General features: G+C 48.1%; 1 protein-coding gene across 2 annotated transcripts; it reads right to left on the bottom strand.

Annotated features, from left to right (window-relative positions):
* Nucleotides 1-1,114: 1,114 nt before the first annotated feature.
* On the bottom strand, nucleotides 1,115-20,326 carry HSDL1 (hydroxysteroid dehydrogenase like 1). 2 transcript variants are annotated; one of them, XM_035724987.1, is made up of 6 exons: nucleotides 20,195-20,326; nucleotides 12,514-12,564; nucleotides 9,216-9,441; nucleotides 8,096-8,541; nucleotides 7,646-7,873; nucleotides 1,117-3,305 (listed from the first exon to the last, which is right to left on the bottom strand). In XM_035724987.1, exons 3-6 carry the CDS (start codon nucleotides 9,433-9,435, stop codon nucleotides 3,207-3,209), a joined length of 993 nt encoding a protein of 330 aa, XP_035580880.1. In that variant the 5' UTR covers nucleotides 9,436-9,441; nucleotides 12,514-12,564; nucleotides 20,195-20,326; the 3' UTR covers nucleotides 1,117-3,206. The 2 variants fall into 2 exon arrangements, with proteins under 2 accessions (XP_035580881.1, XP_035580880.1); XM_035724988.1 differs by lacking the exon at nucleotides 12,514-12,564 and having other exon boundaries at nucleotides 1,115-3,305; nucleotides 20,195-20,312.
* Between the last annotated feature and the right edge of the window lie 59 nt (nucleotides 20,327-20,385).

Here is a 20,385-nt window from a genome sequence, read left to right as displayed (position 1 = left end):
AACACCATGTTCAACAAACAATGGTGCTTAATATCTAGACCCACCTACACCTGATTAAGTTCTTCTCCCCATCGTGAGATCGCATCCATGTTAGGAACTTCCAGAGAATTCTTGACTCTTTCGCATTTGCAAATCCTCTAAGTTAGGCTGTGCCTGCTGCCACCATATAATGCACTTGAGCTTAAGCTTCACTGTGGTGTTCCAACGTGGGGTGAATTGGTCTCGGCCACGGTTCTTTTCACAGGCCTTGTAGTCACTGTGCCATTGAATACACAACCCAACTGTCAGGAACTGAGGTAGGCTAGTGAACTGCCAAAATCCTTGTCATGTGATAGCAAAGCCCCAAAGTAGGGAACCGGACACTGCTGCCAGTTCCAAGAACCCTATAAGCTGAAGGTGGGAAGAGTATGAGAGAGGTGTTCTGGAAATCTACCCAGAAAGGATGAGAGCCACAGGACCCTGGTCTGACGGTGTTCCACCACTTCAGGTTCTAAAATAACTTCATGCTTTATGTGTATAATAAGGAATTTGCAAATTCCACGGGAAGGTGTATCTTTATTCAAACTGAATACTATTTTAAAGACTTACAGCCGATCCAGCAGTGAGACAGAGACACAGACTGGACTTGGTTTAGGAGGACCCATGATGTCAAGACTGAGGCGACACCACCTAAACCCCCCGGTTCCCAAATGTGGTAAGATTTTGAGTAATTGACATTAAAACTGAGGGAGACTCCTCAAAAGGGCTCTCTCCTTGCTGTCTCCCTTTTTCTTTCCACTCTTTTGAACCGACTACAATCTACCATTTATTCCCCACCATGTGACAAAAATGGCTCATGGCAAAACCAGCAGCGACCTCCATGTTGCCAAAGTCGATCAAAATCTACCTTCAACTATCTACTCAACCTATCAGGAGAATGAGATCAAGAAATCTACTTAGTCTATTTCAAAAGACTTAATAGACGCATGGTTATGCACAATTTTCTTGCTGAATTACCAGCTTTTAATGAATTAGTACCATAGGTGTTCATAGATTACTTTTAAAGTAATTGTTTCTATGGGGAAAAAGATCTCTCTCTCATTCCAAATACAAATACACGGAATAAAACCTCTCCCACAGGAAGCAGAATTAGTTTTTATTGGTTGTTTCAAAGGTTCTTAATTTTCCACATTCTTAGTAAGAAACCCCACCTACAGTGGCCCATGAGCTCTGGGAAAAAGTATTTTATCAAAGAGGAAACCTAAGGAAGATTCTTGGTTTTGATCTTTTACTAGCTTTGCACCCGTCAGCTTACTTTCACATGTCCTGCCAAGTAGAGAATTTGCAAACATCACTGACGTGATTTACTTATTTTTGTCATTTGGCAGTGACTCAGTCCATAACCTATAAATAGAAACACTGCTGTGCCACGTAACTCCTGAGATAGAAATATGGTGCTTTTACATACAGTTGCTGCTTCTTACTACATGTCAATTACAATTCAGGCTGATGTGGCAGGAAGTCAAATTTTCTCTAGTCTTAATGACCGTAAGTTAATTGTTAGGTGAGGGAAAATTGCCAAATGTGATAAAATGAAGGCCTCCAAGCAGACTCCATCAACACCTTCCGTGCTGTGTAACACCGCTAGCAAGTTTTCATATCTGAAGGTCTTCTTTTGTGTAATGAAGGCCTGGTCTATACATGGAAGAGGTTCTGAACTCAACCACTCATCTTCTGAGTCCAAGTCAGATCTGGAAATACTGAGGCAACGGCACTGACAAAATTGTGGGTATGCCATAAAGGCATGCCCAGGCCTAACTCCTAATGGAATACCATCTCAGATGAAAACAATTCCATACAAGTCCTGATTTCAGCCAATTTACTAGTTTCTGCATCAGTGTCACAGTAATAAACTCCAAATTCTTAACTTGCATTATGTTGTCACATTCATATAGTGATGTTTACAGTTGCTGAAGCACTAGGGAGTGGTCCCCAAAAATGTCTGGCTTTACAAGATCTGAGCCAAAAAACATTTATTTCACAGTAGGTGTCAAAGCTAACCCCTATCATGGGGGGTTGCGCACAATGATCGTCACACCAACAAAAGCGTTCACTGTAATGCGTAAATTTGTTACAGAAACCAAGAATGAGCTAACTTATTTTAACACATTACAATATATCACACACATAATTTGTCCATATTTTAACCACTATTCCATAAGTAATTGATGTTTACTCCAATAACGCTACTAGAAGAGAATATTACATAGAAAAGTGTATGAAAACCAGATATAACAAGCTCTAAAGGGCTAACTTTCAGTTATAAAATGGGTCGTAGGCTGAGAAATCACTACTTATCCACAATAATTATAAATCAAGAGATGACTGAGGGTCAACCATTATAAGTTCAAATCTAAGAATGAACTAATTTCACAGATAAAAGAAAAAACCACCAACAGAATGTATGATATTATACACGGCAAACCTATAGCACAAAATCGGGTAAGCTTGTTTAGTGCGAAAAGGAGTAACCTAGAATTTCAAGACCCCGTAAGTTTCCACGTTAAGCCACCTTAGCAAGACATCTTTTTAAAAGTAACTTACCCATAAATAAAGTTGCCCGGACGTACACAACATATATACACACATGGTTCTCTAGTGAAATATCGCTTGAAGAGCAGCATTTTCATACACAGAGTCAAACAGAGCTATACAATAGGATATGCACGGATCTCTACTGCTAATTACACCAGCGATCTTGCTTATAACGCTTTTAAATAGTCTTTCCTGATGAACCAATACTATAATTCATGTACTGAAATGATTTCCCTTAAAAAACAACATTGGAAACTACGAGAGCTGACAAGTCATATTTCAATATCAGATTGCTATAGCCCCTAGAACAACATAAATCACACGGCTTTGAGACAGCTTCGAGAAAATAAAAGAGAAGCATTACAATTTAGGTTCCCTCAATAGGTTCTTGTGCCTCAGTCACCGTGTGCTCTATGCCATCCACGTGATGCGGCCCTTGTGGTTTCTCCACAGCATTTTCTAGAAGTATTATGTGTGCTTTGCAAATGATGAGTCAACAGTATGCTAAATCAACCAGTAATAAAACCAGTAATAAAAGAAAATACAGAAGATAAATTAAATGTGTCCTTCCAAACGTCAGAATACTGCAGGTTCTCAGGAGGTGGCAAAACTTCCCAAACCATCATGCAGTTTCATGCTTTGCAGGATAAGGCCTCCTTACGTAAAGAACGATTGAGAACATTTGCTCCCCACACCCAGAGCCATTCAGGCATATACTGTGCAAAAAGGAACTAAAAATGAAAGAGAAAAAGGTTAGAAGGTTAGAACCCAAATCACAGACCCTTAAGTGTCAGTATATGACTTAATACAACAAATATCACCAAAGTAAATACAAAAAAAAAAAGGCTCTTGTACCCAAGCACCTATTTTTGCATAAGAACCTATGCTAGACTCCCTGGGAATACAACACACATGACCACTGCCTGCCCACCCCTCTCTAATGAGTCTGGACAGACTCACACGCAGTAATACAATCCCATCCTTACTTAACCTGGTATCAATAACATATTCATTTGGTTAAGAATGACAAAACCACTCCAGGAATAAAGGGCAGCTGAAATGGATAAACGCATCCGTGATTAGTACTGTGTGAGGGGCAGGCTGGGGTGAAATGAAACAACAGTCAAAAACACTGGGACCCTGGGCCGAGGTCCTGAGACGCGATGGGGACGGCCTGGGCCCGCAGGGAGGGAGTCCGACTGACTGCTCCGAGGCTTCTCCACCAGGGCCCTACCCCCCCCCCTCCCCAGGGGTGGGGGGGATATATGGCAATGTCCAGAAACCTTCCTGGTCATCACACCTGGGGTGCTGCTGCTACCAGCAGCCAGTGGGTAGAAGTCAGGGATGCTGCTGAATATTCTACAGTGCCCAGGACAGCCTCCCCACAAGGGATTGTCCAACACCAAATGCCAACAGTGCTGATGGGGAGAAACCCTGCGCTGTGCGGACGCGTTGGTCCAAGACTGAGGTGAGCACAAGTTCTCACTCTATGGTAAGGAAGGGAGATGAATGGGAGGCCCGTCTCAGTTGGTGGAGCATACAACACTTGATCCCGGGGTCGTGGGTTCAAGCCCCATCATGGGCAAAGAGCTTACTTTTAAAAAAAAAGGAAGGGAGATGAACAGCCACGGGCAAGTGCTAAAATTCTAGCCTTGAACAGAAATAAAGTAACAGACCCAGGGAAGGGGCACTGAATAGGAGGGGTCCCAGGATCAGGGACAGTTGCAGCGGTCCATTGCAGGTCCCAGAGAAGCTCCACCTCGCCACCTCAGAGACAGGAGCCCCGTATTTGACCAGGAGCCATGGGAAACTTTCTGGGGACACAACTAAGGTCTCTCTGGACCTCTTTAAAGAGCGAGGATTTTGTGGATAAAATACTGGGATACTCCTCCTTGGAGCTACTGTTTTAAAGCGAAAGATTCCAAACATAAGGAGATAAAAGTCGTCAGCTTCAGGTCCCCAGGGAGGACCCTGGAAGTAGGGATGCGCTCAAACACGTAGGCACCTGGGACAGACTACAGAACTGGACCCCTCTTCCAAGTACAGTGGTGCCCCCACTGTCCTGGTTTTGCTTTCCACGCTTTCAGTTACCCACGGTCAAAGTCAACCGTGGTCCAGAAGCAGATGATCCTCCTGACTTACCGCCCTGTCAACAGAAGCCTAACGCGACGTACCCTCACTCCCTCTCCTCACACAGGCACTTTATCGTGTCATGTCCCCACAACAGGAATGCTGCGAACCATACAGGTATTTTTGGAGAGACCACCTTCACATAACCTTTATTATAGGATACTGTTAAAATTGTTCTATTTTATTATTAGTCGTTGTTAACATCTCACCGTGCCTACTTTATAAAGTAACTTTATCACAGGTATGCACGCACAGACAGGAAAAAACACGGTCTGTATAGGGTTCGGCACCATCCATGGCTTCGGGCGTCCATTGGGCGTCCACTGGGTGCCTTGGAACATATCCCCACTGATAAGGGGAGGACTACTATGCATTTTTTCAGCATTTATTTAATGGAGGAAGGATCAACACCTAGAAATCTGTCTGTTTTTAATTTCCATTCAGTACGGCCACTGTCTATCACGGGGGACCAGCAGCAGGATGCACCTTGCCAGTTTCTTACGGTGCTATGTATACAGCCCTCACGGGCACACCATTTCTGGCTTATCCTACTGGGTCTTAGCACCCTGGGGAGCAGGATGGAGACAGCTAATGGAAGAGGAGAGAACTGCATCCTCTGTGTACTGATAGATTAGAAACTAAAGGGGTGACTCATCTACTTTAGAGCAGAGTGAGTGAGAGCGGGGAGGGGAGGGAGGGCTGGATCTTTGGCTCTGGAAGGCTCTGTGCATGTTCAGAGACCTGACCCACCTGTCTAGGCCTAGGAAAGGAGCTGTCCTCCCCTGCGACAAAAGCCAACGGTAACTGACAGCCCCTGTGGGGAGCCAGCTCCAGAGGAGGAAGTCAATGTCAAATGCACATGTACAGCTGGCTGGAAATCTGCATTGGCAATGAAAATGCCGACGCCATATATTTCCCAGAGACTGGGATGGTTAGGACCTAGGTGAGAAATGGGGATGGAAAGGAAGGAAAAGATCCCAAAGAACTTGGGCTGGATCCTCAAGCCAGAGTTATTCCAAAGGTAGAAACAGAGCTGCAGTGAAGGTGTGTGGTTCCCAGTTCCCTTCCTGGCTGGCAGCGGGTGTGGGAACCCAGGCTGGGCAGGAGGGCCCTGACCTCTGACATGGCTGCTGGCCTGTCTCCCCTGGACCCTCACCCACATCTCAATGTGCAGCCCCAGAGCCTTCTCAAGGCCAACCAGCTCCCCTCTTCTCTAAATGCCACGTCTTCTTTTTTCCAATAGCAACACACACGCACTACGTGGAAACAAATATGCCTAAAGTGGGTAGAAATTGAGAGCAGACTGCAGGCCCATCCAGAGAGCTCAGACGTCCCCCCTCCCCCCGCTTGCCAGTCCCTGTGGCTTTTTCTGTCTTCCTACACCAGGAACACAGCCCCCATAGTAACAAGACACTTACTGGTCAAGTTGTCAAGTTAATGGCTTCTTCAACCTAATACATACCCACGTGCTTCTGGCCTTCACGTCAAGTAACCCAAACAGAAGGCTACAAGCTTTTCCGCCTTACTCTGTGTTCTGAAGCTGACAACCCTGCCTCGTGCACTTCTGAAAACAAGAAGAAAGGCTCCCAAATCAACACTGATGACTAGTTAACAAAGCCAAGACATTTGACTCCTTTAAAGCTGTTTTAAGTTCAAATCATTTTTTTCCATTTTCTGCTTGCCAATCGTTAAGACAACTAGCACAATACAAGGAAGACACCGTCATCTGATCACATGAACGCCAAGAAGGCAACAGAGGCTGGTTCCCAGACAACTCCTGTGCAGAAATGGTGTCCTGCAGACATCCGTAAGGGCTGGGCCAGCGCGGAGCAAGGACGCCTCCGCCCTAAACTCTGTGCACAGTCATCAAAAAGAACTGTTTATGCAGACTTAGCAATGATCAGTAAAAGGCTGTGAAATCACTGCAGAGGCCATCCCGGCTGGGGCTCCCACAAGGGTCCCTCACACAGGAGCAGCACCCCGCTCTCCGCCCCCGACACTCTCACTTCAAACCTCCCCACTCCGAAGCCCCCACTCACAGGAGCCAACAGTCAGCAGCCCCCGCTTGTCCCCTCCACTGCGCTCTGGGTCCTGCCTCCACTGCCCGGAACCATGCCTTCTCCTCTCCCCCCATCTTTGGGCTGCTCTTCTCCACACTCCCCTTCCCACCAGCACTTACTCCCAGCCATGTCTCTGCTGCTTGAAATGGAGTAACAAATACAACGGCTTCCTCCGGCCAAATCCACCTGCTGCCGTGCCCGCACAGCCTTATTTGTGGGGTGGGCAGTTGCCATGGCCCTCCCCACACCCACCTACTCACTGCAATCCACGGCTCCCTAAAAGGCTCCCCAAACTGCCTTCATCCAAGGCATTGAGCACTTCCTTCCAAGATCCTAAAGCCAACACAGGCTGTCACTCTTACTCAGGCCCTAATGTGGAAGACTCACCGGGGTAAGCACAGATATTACTCTATATGGTGTGTTTGACACATCAAGTTTCTTCCAGGAAACTCCTTATGAGTTAAAAATTGACAGAGGATTGAATAAATAAAGCTCCTTCGGATTAAAGAAACTTTTAGCCAAATGTTTCAATAAAAGTAAGAACTAATGTTGATTTTCTTACCTATTTATGTGGTGATGGCAAATTTAATAATCTTTAGGCAAAGAGTCCCCATGAGTACTGAGTATTTTATACTCTCGCCATTTCCTACAGTAAAGCAGCATACTTCATCTCTTAGGTGCCACATGGATTAAACTATCAGTAACAATTGCACAGAAGAGAATTTAGGGACTTAACCAGAACCACTACGAGTGTCAGGTTTAAGAATCAGAACGTGCAATTCTCACGTTTCAGCAGTAGGCTTCATTCGGATTGCCATGTATCATTGAGAAGGGTTTGGGAGGCATTAACCTAATTACAAGAGTTGAGTGCATACTGTTACCTGGATAGAATGGGACCAGTATCCTGTGGTCCTTTTCGAAATGCCAAGGGTAGAAACAGCATGATGTGCATAAACTTTCGGTGAAGGCACCAACCACGGACACTTGTGCAGAAAGCTGCCGGGTGTGGTCACGTCGGTGGCCACGTAGAATGGGATGAGACTCTGTACAAAGATTCCTTTAGAAGCATATTCATACTGCAGTGCCCTGCTGAAGTGGTCTAAATAAGCCTGTCAAAACAGAACAAGGGTAAAGACTTAACGGGGGGGGGGGGGGGGGGGGGCGGTCCTTGAAGGAAAATTCAGAAGAAAACTGGCTTATTACCATTTCAGGAAAAAGTACAGCATAAGTTAACACGAGCTGGGGACAAAGCGCTCAACAAACTGGACCAAACCACATAGTAAATGTCCTCTTGCTCTATGACTTTGTTGTCCTAATCAGGATTACATTACCTTAGAAGCAGAATACGCAGCCAGCTGGGGAGTGGGTTTGCAGCAGGAGCCAGATGAGATAGTGACAATGGCACCCTTCTTTCTCTCCAGCATCCCTGGTAACACTATATGGACCATCAAACTAGCCGCAGCAACGTTTACATGTATGATGTCCCAGAGTCTGTCCTCGGAGACCTGAGTAAAATACTGGGGGTAGGGATAAAACACGCCTACGTTATTCACCAAGATGCCAATGTCTTTGTCCTTCAAGGCTTCTCGGATCGGGTCGTAGATCTCGCGGCCATTGCTGAAGTCCGCAACTATAACTTCGGTTTCCACTCTGTAGGTGTCAGCTATGTCTCTGGCGACCATCTGCAGCTTGTCTTGATTGCGGCTAATCAGGATGATATCGAGGCCACGGCTTGCCAGCTCTTCTGCGTACGCTCGGCCGATCCCATCGGTCGCACCTGCAACACAGGCCAGGGACTGTGAGCACGCTCGTTTCACGGTGTGACCTTCAGAGCGAACCTTAAATACCCCATCTCTGGGTTTAAGCTGAGAAGGATTCACAGTAGAAATAAACCCTGTTCTCATACTGATCACTATGTCAAGTACAATGTCGAATCCAAAGATGAACGACACCTTAGTCAAACACTCTTCCAGACCCCCTGATAAGTAGAGGAAGGGTAGTCTCACATTCACCGAGCTGGTAGTGAGACACAGCAGGAGACAGTTTTCAAACTTATATCTGGCTTGAACGAGTGCCGGGGAGGTACTTTCCTGGGAAACAATGATAAATCAAAACGAAATTTAAAATAAGGGAACTGACAGTGGTGACAATTTCTAAGGATAGTCTCAAAAGGCAGCAAAAGGAAAAACAAGAGGTGGGAAGGTGGGCTGAGGCAGGACCGGAAACAGGCGGCCAGAACAAGAACGGCAAAAACTGTTCCAAGAGCAGGGCCATAAGGAAACGTGGACAGAATCACAGCAGAACTGTGTTCCCGTGAACACATCACAGCGGATTCAGTGGCTCCTCGGATAAGGCACCCCACTGAAAACACACACAGGAAACTTACACAGCTTACACAGAAGCCATAATTCTGTTTTGAAATCAGGCGAGGACTGAAATCCCCGTTCTTACCACTCACAACGGCCCATCTTCCATACTGCTTGATCAGATCTGCTCTGCTCACCAGGCGTGGGATGAAATGCAGCCTGACCAGGCTGTAGAAGTCACAGATGACAGTGATGCTCTTCCTGGCTGTGTACCAGGCTCCAACCAAGGCCAGAGCTTCCATGTAGCAATTGCATGACCTGGCAATCTCCCTATACAAGAGGTAGAAGCTGTCAACAGCAGCCATGGCAGCCTGCAGGGAAGGGGAAAGACAGGTGTTCTTTGCTTAATTACGTTAAAGGAACATGCAGAGAGGGAATGAAGAAAAACATCTAAGGATGTCAGAGCTTATCAATTATGCACTCAAATAACAGTAACGCTTCAAATGCATGTAACCCATGGATCCACTCAATGTACAACCTCGTTAACATCTGCAGCTTATGAAGTCCTTTTCTTCCAAGGAGATTAGTCAATGTAACTACCAAGAGCTATCAAATTCCTACTGAAATTCAGGCACTGTGCTGCATGTTGTGGATACAGAGATAAACACAATATGCTCTGCGCCCTAAAAAAGCTCCTGGCCCAGCACAGTGACAGACACAGACTTTTAATTCATGTAACAGCTGAGAGGTGTGTTTACTTCTCTGCTTTCTTCATCATCAGCCAGCGCAGAGGGCCTACCACCCACACAGAGACAAAGTAGAAGAAACAGCGGCAGTATTAAGACACCACCTTGGCCAAAAAGAGCTTACAATCCATTTGAGATGAAACTAAGCTGTAATAAACTTTCCCGTAAATTATATTATGTATACATAATAGGCAGAAACGTTTCTTTACAAAGGGATACTCCCCAAGCCTGAGGAACTGGTTTTCTTAAACAAGAGAGCAAGCACTCCTCCGTCTTACTGCCGTCGCGGGCACCCCATCTCTGCCCTGCGCCTTACATCTAAGGGAAAAGTCCAGTACGACTCCTGTAAGTATCCACACGGCAAGCATTTCTGAAGCATCTACTACGTTCCATGGACCGTGACAGATGCTAAGGATTCAAAGATGAGTTAAACAATTGCACCTAGGAGAACGGAAGGACATTTAACAAAACTGTTTTAAATGCCATATGAACTGCTTTGTGTGCCCCTGTGGTGCGAGACGACCCTGCAGAGGCAAAGGCCAGGCGCCACCGAGGCTGATGAATTTGGTCCTAGACGAGGCCTGGGAACCGTGGCGGCTGGGTCCAACTGCGTGCTGTCTGCAAGGGACAAGATACGGAAGGGATCACAAGAGCCTGCGATTAAATTACAGCAAAGCTCTGATGTGCACAAACACAAGGGTATAGAATTTATTACATAAAAAAAAAAGTTGACTTTACTCCAAAATATATATATAACACTTCTGGCAATGGCCTCTCTTTCGAAGTCCTGTTAAAATAGAAAAAAAAAAAAAAAATTCGTGAAACTAAGAGAATTCCCAACGATAGTAGCAAAAATAGGCATAAGCTTAAGGAAGAATGAGTGAATGCTCCACTGCAGTGTAATCTGAGCCTAGTCAGGTTCTGCAGAGTGAAAATGAGCAAAGCAGGAGAAAAACCAATTAGCCACTGAAATGGAACACATTCTGAGTGGCAGCATCCTGTGATAAAAGGCATAAAAGAATAGAAAACCTGTTGAAGACAGAGACAGATAAGGGAATATACACAGACACTGATGCGTGTATGAGTGGGTAATCCAAAGTACAAACCAACAAAGGGTACAAGGAAATAGGACAGAACACTGAAGAGAGGAGCAGGCAGCAGGATTCCCAAATGCCCTGCAACAAGGACATAGTCGCTCAAGCAGGAAGCTATACACGGCTACCGTATTACGAACTGAGTTGACGTGGCATTACGTTAAAGAAATGTTTTCCCCAAATGGCAGAGAAAACAACTGAGGTTGGGCCATCTCATGTCCTGTTGGCAAGTGCCATATCCTGGGGTTCTGTTCATAGAGACACACCTCCCCCACAACAAGAATGCCAAAACTGATCGTGAAAAGAAAACGCTGTGAACTGTATTAACTCCACAAGCCAAATCCTTGATAATATAAGAACGATGAAATGCTCCTTTTCTTCTTTCATAATTTTTTTTCAAGGACCACACTGGCTGAGATTTTCTGAAATCTGAAGTGTCAAGACCAACAAAGTTTGGGCTGAAGAGGCCCTTCTAGTCCTGATCAATCTGCCATTCAGAAGGCAACAACACTCTGAGGGTTGCTCCCAGATCCTTGGAAATACATTCACAGTGAGGATCATCTGTCTCAAATATGTCCATTCTCTTCCTGCGGTGCAGGAATGCCCCTCCAAGCTTCTAGATGCTAGAGACGAGGGAGTGTCGCGTCGCTGTTCTCAAGGGCCCTTGTTCTGCAGCTCAGGACACAGCCAGGTCCCTGCGGAGGCAGCGCATGCCCCTGATCTGGCGTGCCACCACCGTGTTTGCCATGGCTGTGGCCCTCAATAATCATAACGGCAAGACTCCCAAAGAAAGGAACAAAAGAGTAATTTCTCATAGGAAGAACATAAAAACGAAATCCCATGTTAAACCTTCACTTTGGGGAGTTCCTGAAATAATTTCTTAAAAGCATATACGTGCCTTCTGTCATAACTAATCTAATACAAAGCCCCAAGTAAAGTAAGTGCAAAACAGTAGTATTTGTAGGTACTAGTACTTTTCCAACACAATGTAATAAAATTAGGAATAACAAAACTACAACAAAAAAATCTGGATTCTTGGAATATTAAATCTATTCTCCTAATAAAGGTGGGTGGGGGCGCCCGGGTGGCTCAGTTGGTTAAGCATCTGCCTTCAGCTCAGGTCATGATCCCAGGGTCCTGGGATCGAGTCCCGCATCGGGCTCCCTGCTCAGCGGGAGCCTGATTCTCCCCACTGCTCCAGCTCTCTCTCTGTCTCTTTCTCTCTCAAATAAATAAGTAAATAAATAAACCTTAAAAAAAAAAAAAACAGGTGGGTGTAGATCTGAGATACTGAAACACTATTTTCTATGAAAATATGTATCAAGATCTACTGGGCTGTCACCAAAGCAATACTTGTGGGAAAATTAACTGCACCCAGGGTCTGCAACAAGGTTCTAGCTGAAAAGGAGTAGGTCAGATATGGCTCATGAAATGGTCTCATACTAATGGGAAGCTGTGTAAAGGGACCTTCTTCTCCCCTCAAACAGCATTTTTTCCAAGAATTTGAACATTGGTGAAGGAAAAACTATCGAAAGGGGCCTGACTACAGAGGAGATTCCCGATTTTTCTGCTGTGGTCCTTAACTACCTTGCTTTTCTCTCACCTCTCGGCCGGTTCTGGGTCTTCAGGAATATGCTGCTGTCTTAAGGCCAACCTGCAAACAAAAAACAACATGAAACAAATTCCTTTCTTTTGCCCTCACAGCTCAGCTGGGAAAACTTTATATAAACATAAGACCAAAGTTTTTCAAAATTAAGGAAACAGAAATTCTTATGCCATGAACCCCTGTGCAGACGGCAGAGCATTTCCTCATCTCAGAAAAAGGAAGGCACCAACAGCGTCTGCAGAAAGACTCAGCTGGAATGTGCCCGCTTTCCCTGGACCGTCTTTCTTAAGGAACATTTCAACAAACGGAACAAAACCCGTTCCAATAGCTGGGAGAGAGGTGGCGCTCTGCACAGACACTGGGAGCTCAGGACACAAAGCCCCAGAGCAGGCAGGCGGGGAGGCGAGCAGGCCAGGCCATCCTCAGTCCCTGATGCCTGCCTGGGCTCACCCAGGGCCTCAGCACTCTCCCTGCAAGCCGCCTTCCTGCGCTCCACCTGCAGAGCCCCTGAGCTTCCCCACTACTGCAGCCTGGCACCTCGATTCCACATTCCTGGCAGATTCCGGCCGCCCGCCTGAGCCCCGGCATCCAGCACTTGCCTAATCAGCTGGCTGAGGTGGCAGGAAGGAGTGTCCTGCGGTATTTGGAGCAGCCCCTTCCAGCCCGTGAGTGGGGCCAGCACTTTCAGAATGCACAAAGGAAAAGAACCTCCGGCACACCTCTCCCCTTCTTTCCACCCTAGATTCGGTTTTAGAAGACCCCCAGCAGGCTGAGCTGCTCCAGGACTGAGGCCAAATCTTATTCCTCTCTGTTCTTCTAGCCCTTTCAACGGGCCTTGGCCCAAAGCAGGAGCTCAGCACTACCCGGTCTCTAGGTCAGCTCTCATCCTGCACACTTTCTCGTTCACCAGCTCGCAAGGGGACCACCAAACTCTCCCGATCCTCTACAGACAGAAAAACTGCATATGCAAAACCCGCCAGCAACCTCCTGCTCAGGTGCATCAGGAAGATGCACCAACTTCAGAAATGCTCTGAGAACAGCAGTTTCAAGGGCCTTGGACCTGGCGTGGCCTGGCTTCCTGGCTCTGCCCATCACACTCCCCTCCACTGTCCCGTCACAGGGGTACCAGGACGATATTTAACATCACAGTTCCACCACAGGCAAGCCCGTTAAACATATACCGTCATGGCTACATTTGTTTTCAATCACAGAGAATCAGAGGGCTGACAGTGTTCTAGGCCTAGCCTACAGCCTTGAAGGACAGCATACCATCTCATCATTCCCCAGACACAGCTCAAGATGGAGACCTGACTCACAGCCACCAAACTCACAGAAGACTGACACATTCAAACACCAATTTATTTAGGAACAATAAACAATACCGCCAAGAAGTCTAAACATGCATGGTCACTGGTTAGGAAAGTCCACCTGGAAAACCAAACTACTAAAACAGCAACGAACAACTAAGCAACGAACAACTAAGTGTCAGACACTGAGGACCCTTCCCCAGTAAGCCAGGAGTCCCTGCGTCGCTGTGTACACGGAATTCACCAAGTTAAACAGAGCAACTCAGTGCAAAGTGGCGAGGGCACTGCTGCAGGGCGTAAGACCCTCCTGGGCAGAGAGGAGGCAAGGGCACAGCACTGCAAAAGGGTCAGCCTGCCAGGAAATGGTGACAAACTCAACATAGCACAGGAAGTGCACCCAGGGGTGGCAAGGGGGCTGGAAGGGAAGGCCACATTGTAAAAGGTCTTTATGACAAACAGAAGCGCGTGGAGTCACTCTCTGAGTTAAGTCCCTTCTGCCAAAGGAGGGAGCTGATCAGGTTTGTTGTAAAAGGCGGCTGGCAGCAGTGGGGGGGGGGGGGGGAGGGGGCTGTGCTGGTGCGGGCAGGAAGAGAGGGGTCCGAGACCCTCGTCCTTCCAGATGGGGACAAGGCAAGGCTGAATGGAGAGTGCATGGCTTTGTGATGACTCCATGCTGCTTCTCAGACACACCAGACGTTTCCCTACATTCGTTCATACCCTGATGGACTAACCGTAAATGGAAAATAACAGGACATTAGCCATTCCTGACATCCTCCCAGTTCTCTCCCCACCCTTGAGTACATGATGGAAAATAATGTCTTCCTAATGAGAGAACAAATCAAGACTTGCCCCAAAGCCATTAATATCTAGGAAATCTCATGGAAATCAGGTTTAAAGGAGTTTATTACACATTTAAGTCCAGAAGCCTACCAAGATACCTAGCTGCATTTAACTTGCTATGAAGGTTTGACCAGTTCATTCTTCTGCAGATAGGTATTGGCCTAAAACTTAGAGAAATCCATTGTGTTACAAAGCAACACTGAAACACAGTAAAATTCTGGCCCCTATCCAATCTGCTTGTAAAAGTTATTATAAAGCTTTGTTTTCTTGCCTCTACAGAAAACTCAATCATCATTTTTCTCCAAAATAGGAGAAAAACAGGTGGAGGGAAAGATCAGAGCTGTCCCCAAAACAGGAAGAGAGCAATTCCCTATGGTCTGTTAGGTACTTTCTACTTCTACAGGGCACTACTCATCAGGGCTAATGCACTGAACACATCCTAGGTAAACTACAAACTTTGGGTGATGATGATGGGTCCATATAGGCTCGTCCTTGATTTAAAAAAAAAAAAAAAAAGGTACCATTCTGGTGAGTGACGCTGACAGTGGGGGGGTGCTCCGTGTGCGTGAGAGCTGGGGGTATAGGGCCACCTCTGTACCTTGTCTCAATTTTACGGTAAACCTGAAACTGCTCCCAAAGAGTCCGCAAATCCTGTGGGAAACAACAAACAAACCCTAAAGGTAATACTGGAAGTCCAAAAGTGTCACGGGAAAATTATGGTCAAAACTGCAAGGAGAAAAGTCTCCTCCTCAACGCACGGCTCTGGGGGCGCCCGGCTGGCTCGGTCAGTAGAACGTGCGACTCCGGATCTCAGCGTCGTGAGTTCGAGCCCCATGTTGGGTGTAGAGATAATAAAATAAACAAACAGAACAAAGCACCGCGGTGACCTGTAACATTCTCCTGATGCAGAGTTTAGCGGGCTCCACCTAGCAGGGACGAGGGCCGGCCAAGCTCACGCAAAACCCGCCAGCAACCTCTCCATGAACCAAGAGTTCTGGGGGAGAAGTCTGGGCTCCGACACTGACGTCACCAAGTTATCTAAACGAATGAGGCCTGAGGGTAAAAGGACATCAGACAGACTGGCCACGAGGTTTTCAAGGAAAACGAAGCACGCATGATGGGAAGACAGTTAACGCACCACCAAACAAAGGCAGCAAGCATGGCGGGCTGAACAATGGCCCTGGGGATGGCCCGGCCCTAATCCTCACGCCTCCACCTCACGTAGGCCCCCCTCACGTCCACCTCACGAACGGCCCACCTTACGTCGCAAAGAGGACTCTGCATATGTGATTAAGCTAAGGGCCTTGAAAGCAGGAGATGATCCTGGATGATCCGAGTGGGCCGCTGTGATCACACATGTCCTTGGAGGAGGGAGGCAGGTCAGAGTTGGAGGAGGTGTGATCCAGAAGCGGAGGTCAAGGAGGCAGCAGGCAGGGTTAAAAGACGGGGGGGCCACAGGATTTGAGGATGGGGAGAGGGGTGCCCTCTAGAACGCAGGCCCCTCCAGCATCTGGCAAAGGCAGGGAAGGTAGTGTCCCCGGAGCCTCAAGGAGTGACCCAGCCTTGCTGACGCCCTGGTTTTAGCCCCCTGCGGCTGACCTCAGACGTCTGGCCTCCAGAAGTGTGAGAGAATAAATCTGCACTGTTTTAAACCACTAAGTTCGTGGTAATTTGTACAGCAACGACAGGAAATGAAGATGGATCAATGGATGGAAGGACAGAGAGACAGCCAGCCTCGTTTTTAGGACAGCACAGAAACAAGCTGCAAATCCTGCACGTCCCTTAATCCAAAAGCTTCTCGTGTTCGAAGGAGCCAGAAACCGCCTCAGAGATTCCTGTGGTCTTCCCCTGAGGGGGGCAGGCCTGAGGGGGTCCCCCCCCCCAGCCACAACTGGCACTGCCCAGCTTTTCAATAAGGCTCCAGGGCTGTGGACTTTATTTTCGTTAAGGTTTCTTCATAGCGAGAGCTCTTCTTCCACACACAGTCTGCATTGGTCTTGCTGTCGGCACTGAAATCCTGTCTGTCCTCCCGAGACCAGCTCAGCCCCCCATTCGATGCCAGTGCTCACTGCTAGGTGCCAGCGACACACAAGGCCTGGAACGAAGGGGCGCCCTGCGCCTCATCCCTCTCCCTCATCGGCCACTGCGCCAAGCTCCCCGGGCGCCCGTCCGTCTTACCCACACGGCCCTTCCCGCACCATCTGGGTTCCGCTCAGCTGTTTCCCTTGTCTCTTGGTTCCCCAGCTAGAGCACAGGCCTCTCGAGGGCACATGTATCTACAACTAATTTTGCCGTCACTTGAAAAAACTGAAAAATAGGCACAAAAGTTGTAAAACCCATTACGCGTAGTTCAAAGAATAACCAAACGCCCACACGGCCACCCCACTTTGAGGCCCCATAGCTTCTTCCCTGATCATATTACCACCTTCCGCCCACCCTGGGGGTTACCACCCTCCTCAATTCTGACATCACCGGTCCCTTGCCCTTTTTAAAAAAAAATAGTTGTACGATTACCCCAGCACGGATTCTGAAAGAAAGTGTTTTGTCTGGTTTTGAACTTCCTCTAAAGGAATCACAGCACGTGTATTTTTGGTGACTTCTTTCTTTCAATCAATGTTGTTTTCGAGACTGGTCCATGCCCCTGGAGCTGGAGCTCATACACTTTCACTGCTGTACACTAGGTCACGAGACAAACACACCAGGATTCATACAACCATTCTAGCACTGATTGGCGTTTGCGTTGGGGTTCTTCTGGCTTTTACTCTACAGTCATGAACAGACCCGCTGTGCACACTCACTCACATCACCCGTGCCCAGGTGCTGGAGTCCGCTGAAGGGACATACCTGCGTCACACTGCCGGGCCACAGAGCACCCGTGCATTCAGGTAGGCACTGCCCAAGCTGCTGGGCCAACCCCCACGCCCACCATCCGCCAGTGGGAGTTCACAGTGCTCACCCCCAATGGCTGGCACCCGTACGCTCGCCTTCTGCCCACAGGGTGGCCTTGAAACGGGGGCTCACTACGGTCTTAACTTACATCTCCTGATTATGGATAATGTTGACTGCACCCTTACGATGCTTCTGTGCTGTTTGTGGCTCCTCGTCTGTGAAATGCCTGTGCCCAGCTTGTGCTCTTACTTCTACTATGTTGTCTTCCTTTTCTTTCTATATTCTAGATACTGGTTCTCTACATTTGCTCTCTTCATAGTGCTTTTGATGAACTGAACATCTTGATTGTAATGCAAATGGATTAATCTCTTTCCTGTATGCTTTGTGCTTTGTTATGTTTCACTTCAGAAGTCCCCTCTTAGCCCCAGGACATAAAGGTATTTTCCAATATGATTTTCTCAAACTTTTCACAATTTTGTGTTTCAGATTTAAGTCTTTAACCCTCCTGCGACTCTGTGATGGTGTGAGGCTAGGATCGCACCCATCTTTAATATTCCTCCTCAGCAACTGGTATAAGGTTGTGTATAAAACATCTGTTTAATAAATCGAAGCAAATACTGGTTTGTGTTCAAAGCTCAAATTTCACTCTTGAGGAGAAAAAAATGTTAAGGAGCTTCTCAAATTTTGGGTCAGCACTTTGACGAAGTTATTATTGGTGTATCATGACATTTTGGAATTTCTTTCCTTCCTTTGCCAATTTTTGGGATACCGCTAACCTGAATTCATGGGGAGCACAGCGGAAGGGCAGAAATGGGAGTTCCCATCCAAGATCCAACAGGCCTGGGTTTCTCCATTTGGAATTAAAATAACAATGGCATCAACTCCTAGGTATCAACCCAAGACAACTTACACAAAAACTCGTGGAGCCACATTCCCAGCAGCACTATTCACAATAGCTAAAACATGGGGACAACCCAAATGTCTATCAACAGACAGATGGATAAATAAAACGCGATCTAGCCACATCCTGGAATATCAGTCAGCAATAAAAAGAATGAAGTAGGATGCATGCTGCTACACAGGCAAACCCTGAAAACACTATGCTCAGCGAAAGAAGCCAAACACCATATGATCCAATTTATATGAACTGTCCACATAAGGCAAATCCAGAGACAGAAAGGAGATTAGGGTTGCCAGAGCACAGGCGCAGTGGGAACGGGGAATGACTGCTAATGGGGAAGGATTTTTTCCTGGGATGATGGTTAAATAGTGGTGGTAGTTGCACATAGTGAAGAGGCTGCTATGAAAAGCACACTTCTAAATGGCTAAGAGGATGAATTTTATGTCAATTTTTAAAATCTACTAAAAAAATACTGATTTGTTGAACTCTACGCCCCTGGAATATTACTGTAGTGACTAAACCACAGACTCTGAAAACAGACTTCCTGGAGTTAGATCAAGGCTCTGCCCGCCCCCCCCCCCCCCCCCCCCCCCCCCCCCGCCCCGAGCTGTGCTGGGTGAAAGTGAAGTTACTTCACCTCTGCATTTTCCTGACATTACCTTATGTTACCTAAACACGGAGATAATAGTTCCAGACTAAGATTGTAAGAAATAAATGAAGTCATACATATAAAGCACTGAGAACAGTGCCCAAATTTCAGTGCTCAAGAAACCTTAGCTATTAGCTGCTGGAACTCCGTGTTCAACGTTAGCTAGGGGCTATCCGCAGGGGTCAGCGTTAGAACTCAGAGCTGGCTTTAAGCCAAAGACACCGCTAAGGGCTTCATCCCTGACCCCTCACTGTTCTCTCACCAACGTTAGGAGACAGAGTTATAATCATCCCGTTTACAGATGGGGAAACTGAGGCCGACAGAGATTAAAGGGACATAGCCAGGACCCCACGGGAATTCGGTCAAGGTCTCCCAAAGTCCAGAGCCCTGGCTAGCCTCCCCACTGTGAGACCCCCGGGCGGGCATCCTGCTGGCATCGCCGCGCGGGCTCCAGGGCTTGGGTCTGCTGGGCGGCACGTTCCTCTGAACTAGGGACAGCCTCATCCATCTCCAGAACCCTTCCTTTCCAGCACCTGACGGCGCCCAGCAAACGCCAGCAAACCACCGCGCTTCGGGAGCCGCTGGTGCCCTCTCTCCAAGAGCTCCCTTATTCCGAATTACTCCTAATTCAGAACAAAGACAACAACAAATCCCACTCCAACCAAGTCCTTTAGAAATGAGAATAAAGGAGCACGGACAAAGGCGTGACTCTCGGAGCCTCGCTGGGACCCCCGGGCTAGGGTCTGGGGCCAGAAGGGCCGCGCTCGTGTGGGTGGGGCCCCATATCCGTCGGGTCCTGGGGGAGGGGGCGGACCCAGAACAGGGGATCCTCCGGGGATGCAACGCCGGGATGGAGTTGGGAAGGGGCGCCGTGGGGCTGGGGGACGAGTCTGAAAGGAGGGGTGCCGAGGCGGGGGTCCGAGGGAGCGGAGAGACGAAGGGGTTCCGGGGGTCCGGGGTGCCGATGGCGCCGAGGAGCACGGTCCCGGGGGGCGTGGCGGGGCGCACCTGGAGGGACGGGCCGAGGGAGACCAAGTGGGGCCGGGACCCGGGGCCGGGCGCGGGGAGGCGGGGGAGGGGGGTGCGCGGTACCTGCAGAGGCGGCGCAGTCTCCGAGCCGGTCCCGCCAGAGCCGCGCAGCCGCCGCCCCGGTCACCACCACCACCACCACCACCACCCCTGTCACCACCACCGCCGCAGTTGCCGCGAGCCGCGCCCCACGTGACCCGCGCACGCGCCGGGGGCGGAGCCGTTGCGGGGCCCGCCCCCGGCGTCCTGACGCG

The sequence above is a fragment of the Zalophus californianus genome, chromosome 17, assembly GCF_009762305.2.
Source record: "Zalophus californianus isolate mZalCal1 chromosome 17, mZalCal1.pri.v2, whole genome shotgun sequence".
NCBI lineage: Eukaryota > Metazoa > Chordata > Mammalia > Carnivora > Otariidae > Zalophus > Zalophus californianus.
This window is presented reverse-complemented; position numbering and strand designations above follow the sequence as displayed.

What these genes read in the sequence shown, in the direction of transcription:
- HSDL1 (XM_035724987.1), bottom strand. Translation starts at nt 9,435, where the DNA reads ATGGCTGCTGTTGACAGCTTCTACCTCTTGTATAGGGAGATTGCCAGG. An exon ending in AAGATGGGCCGTTGTGAGTG is followed by an intron (nt 8,542 to 9,215) that starts GTAAGAACGGGG and finishes CCTGTGTTGCAG; the next exon opens with GTGCGACCGATGGGATCGGC. An exon ending in CTGCGTATTCTGCTTCTAAG is followed by an intron (nt 7,874 to 8,095) that starts GTAATGTAATCC and finishes CTGTTTTGACAG; the next exon opens with GCTTATTTAGACCACTTCAG.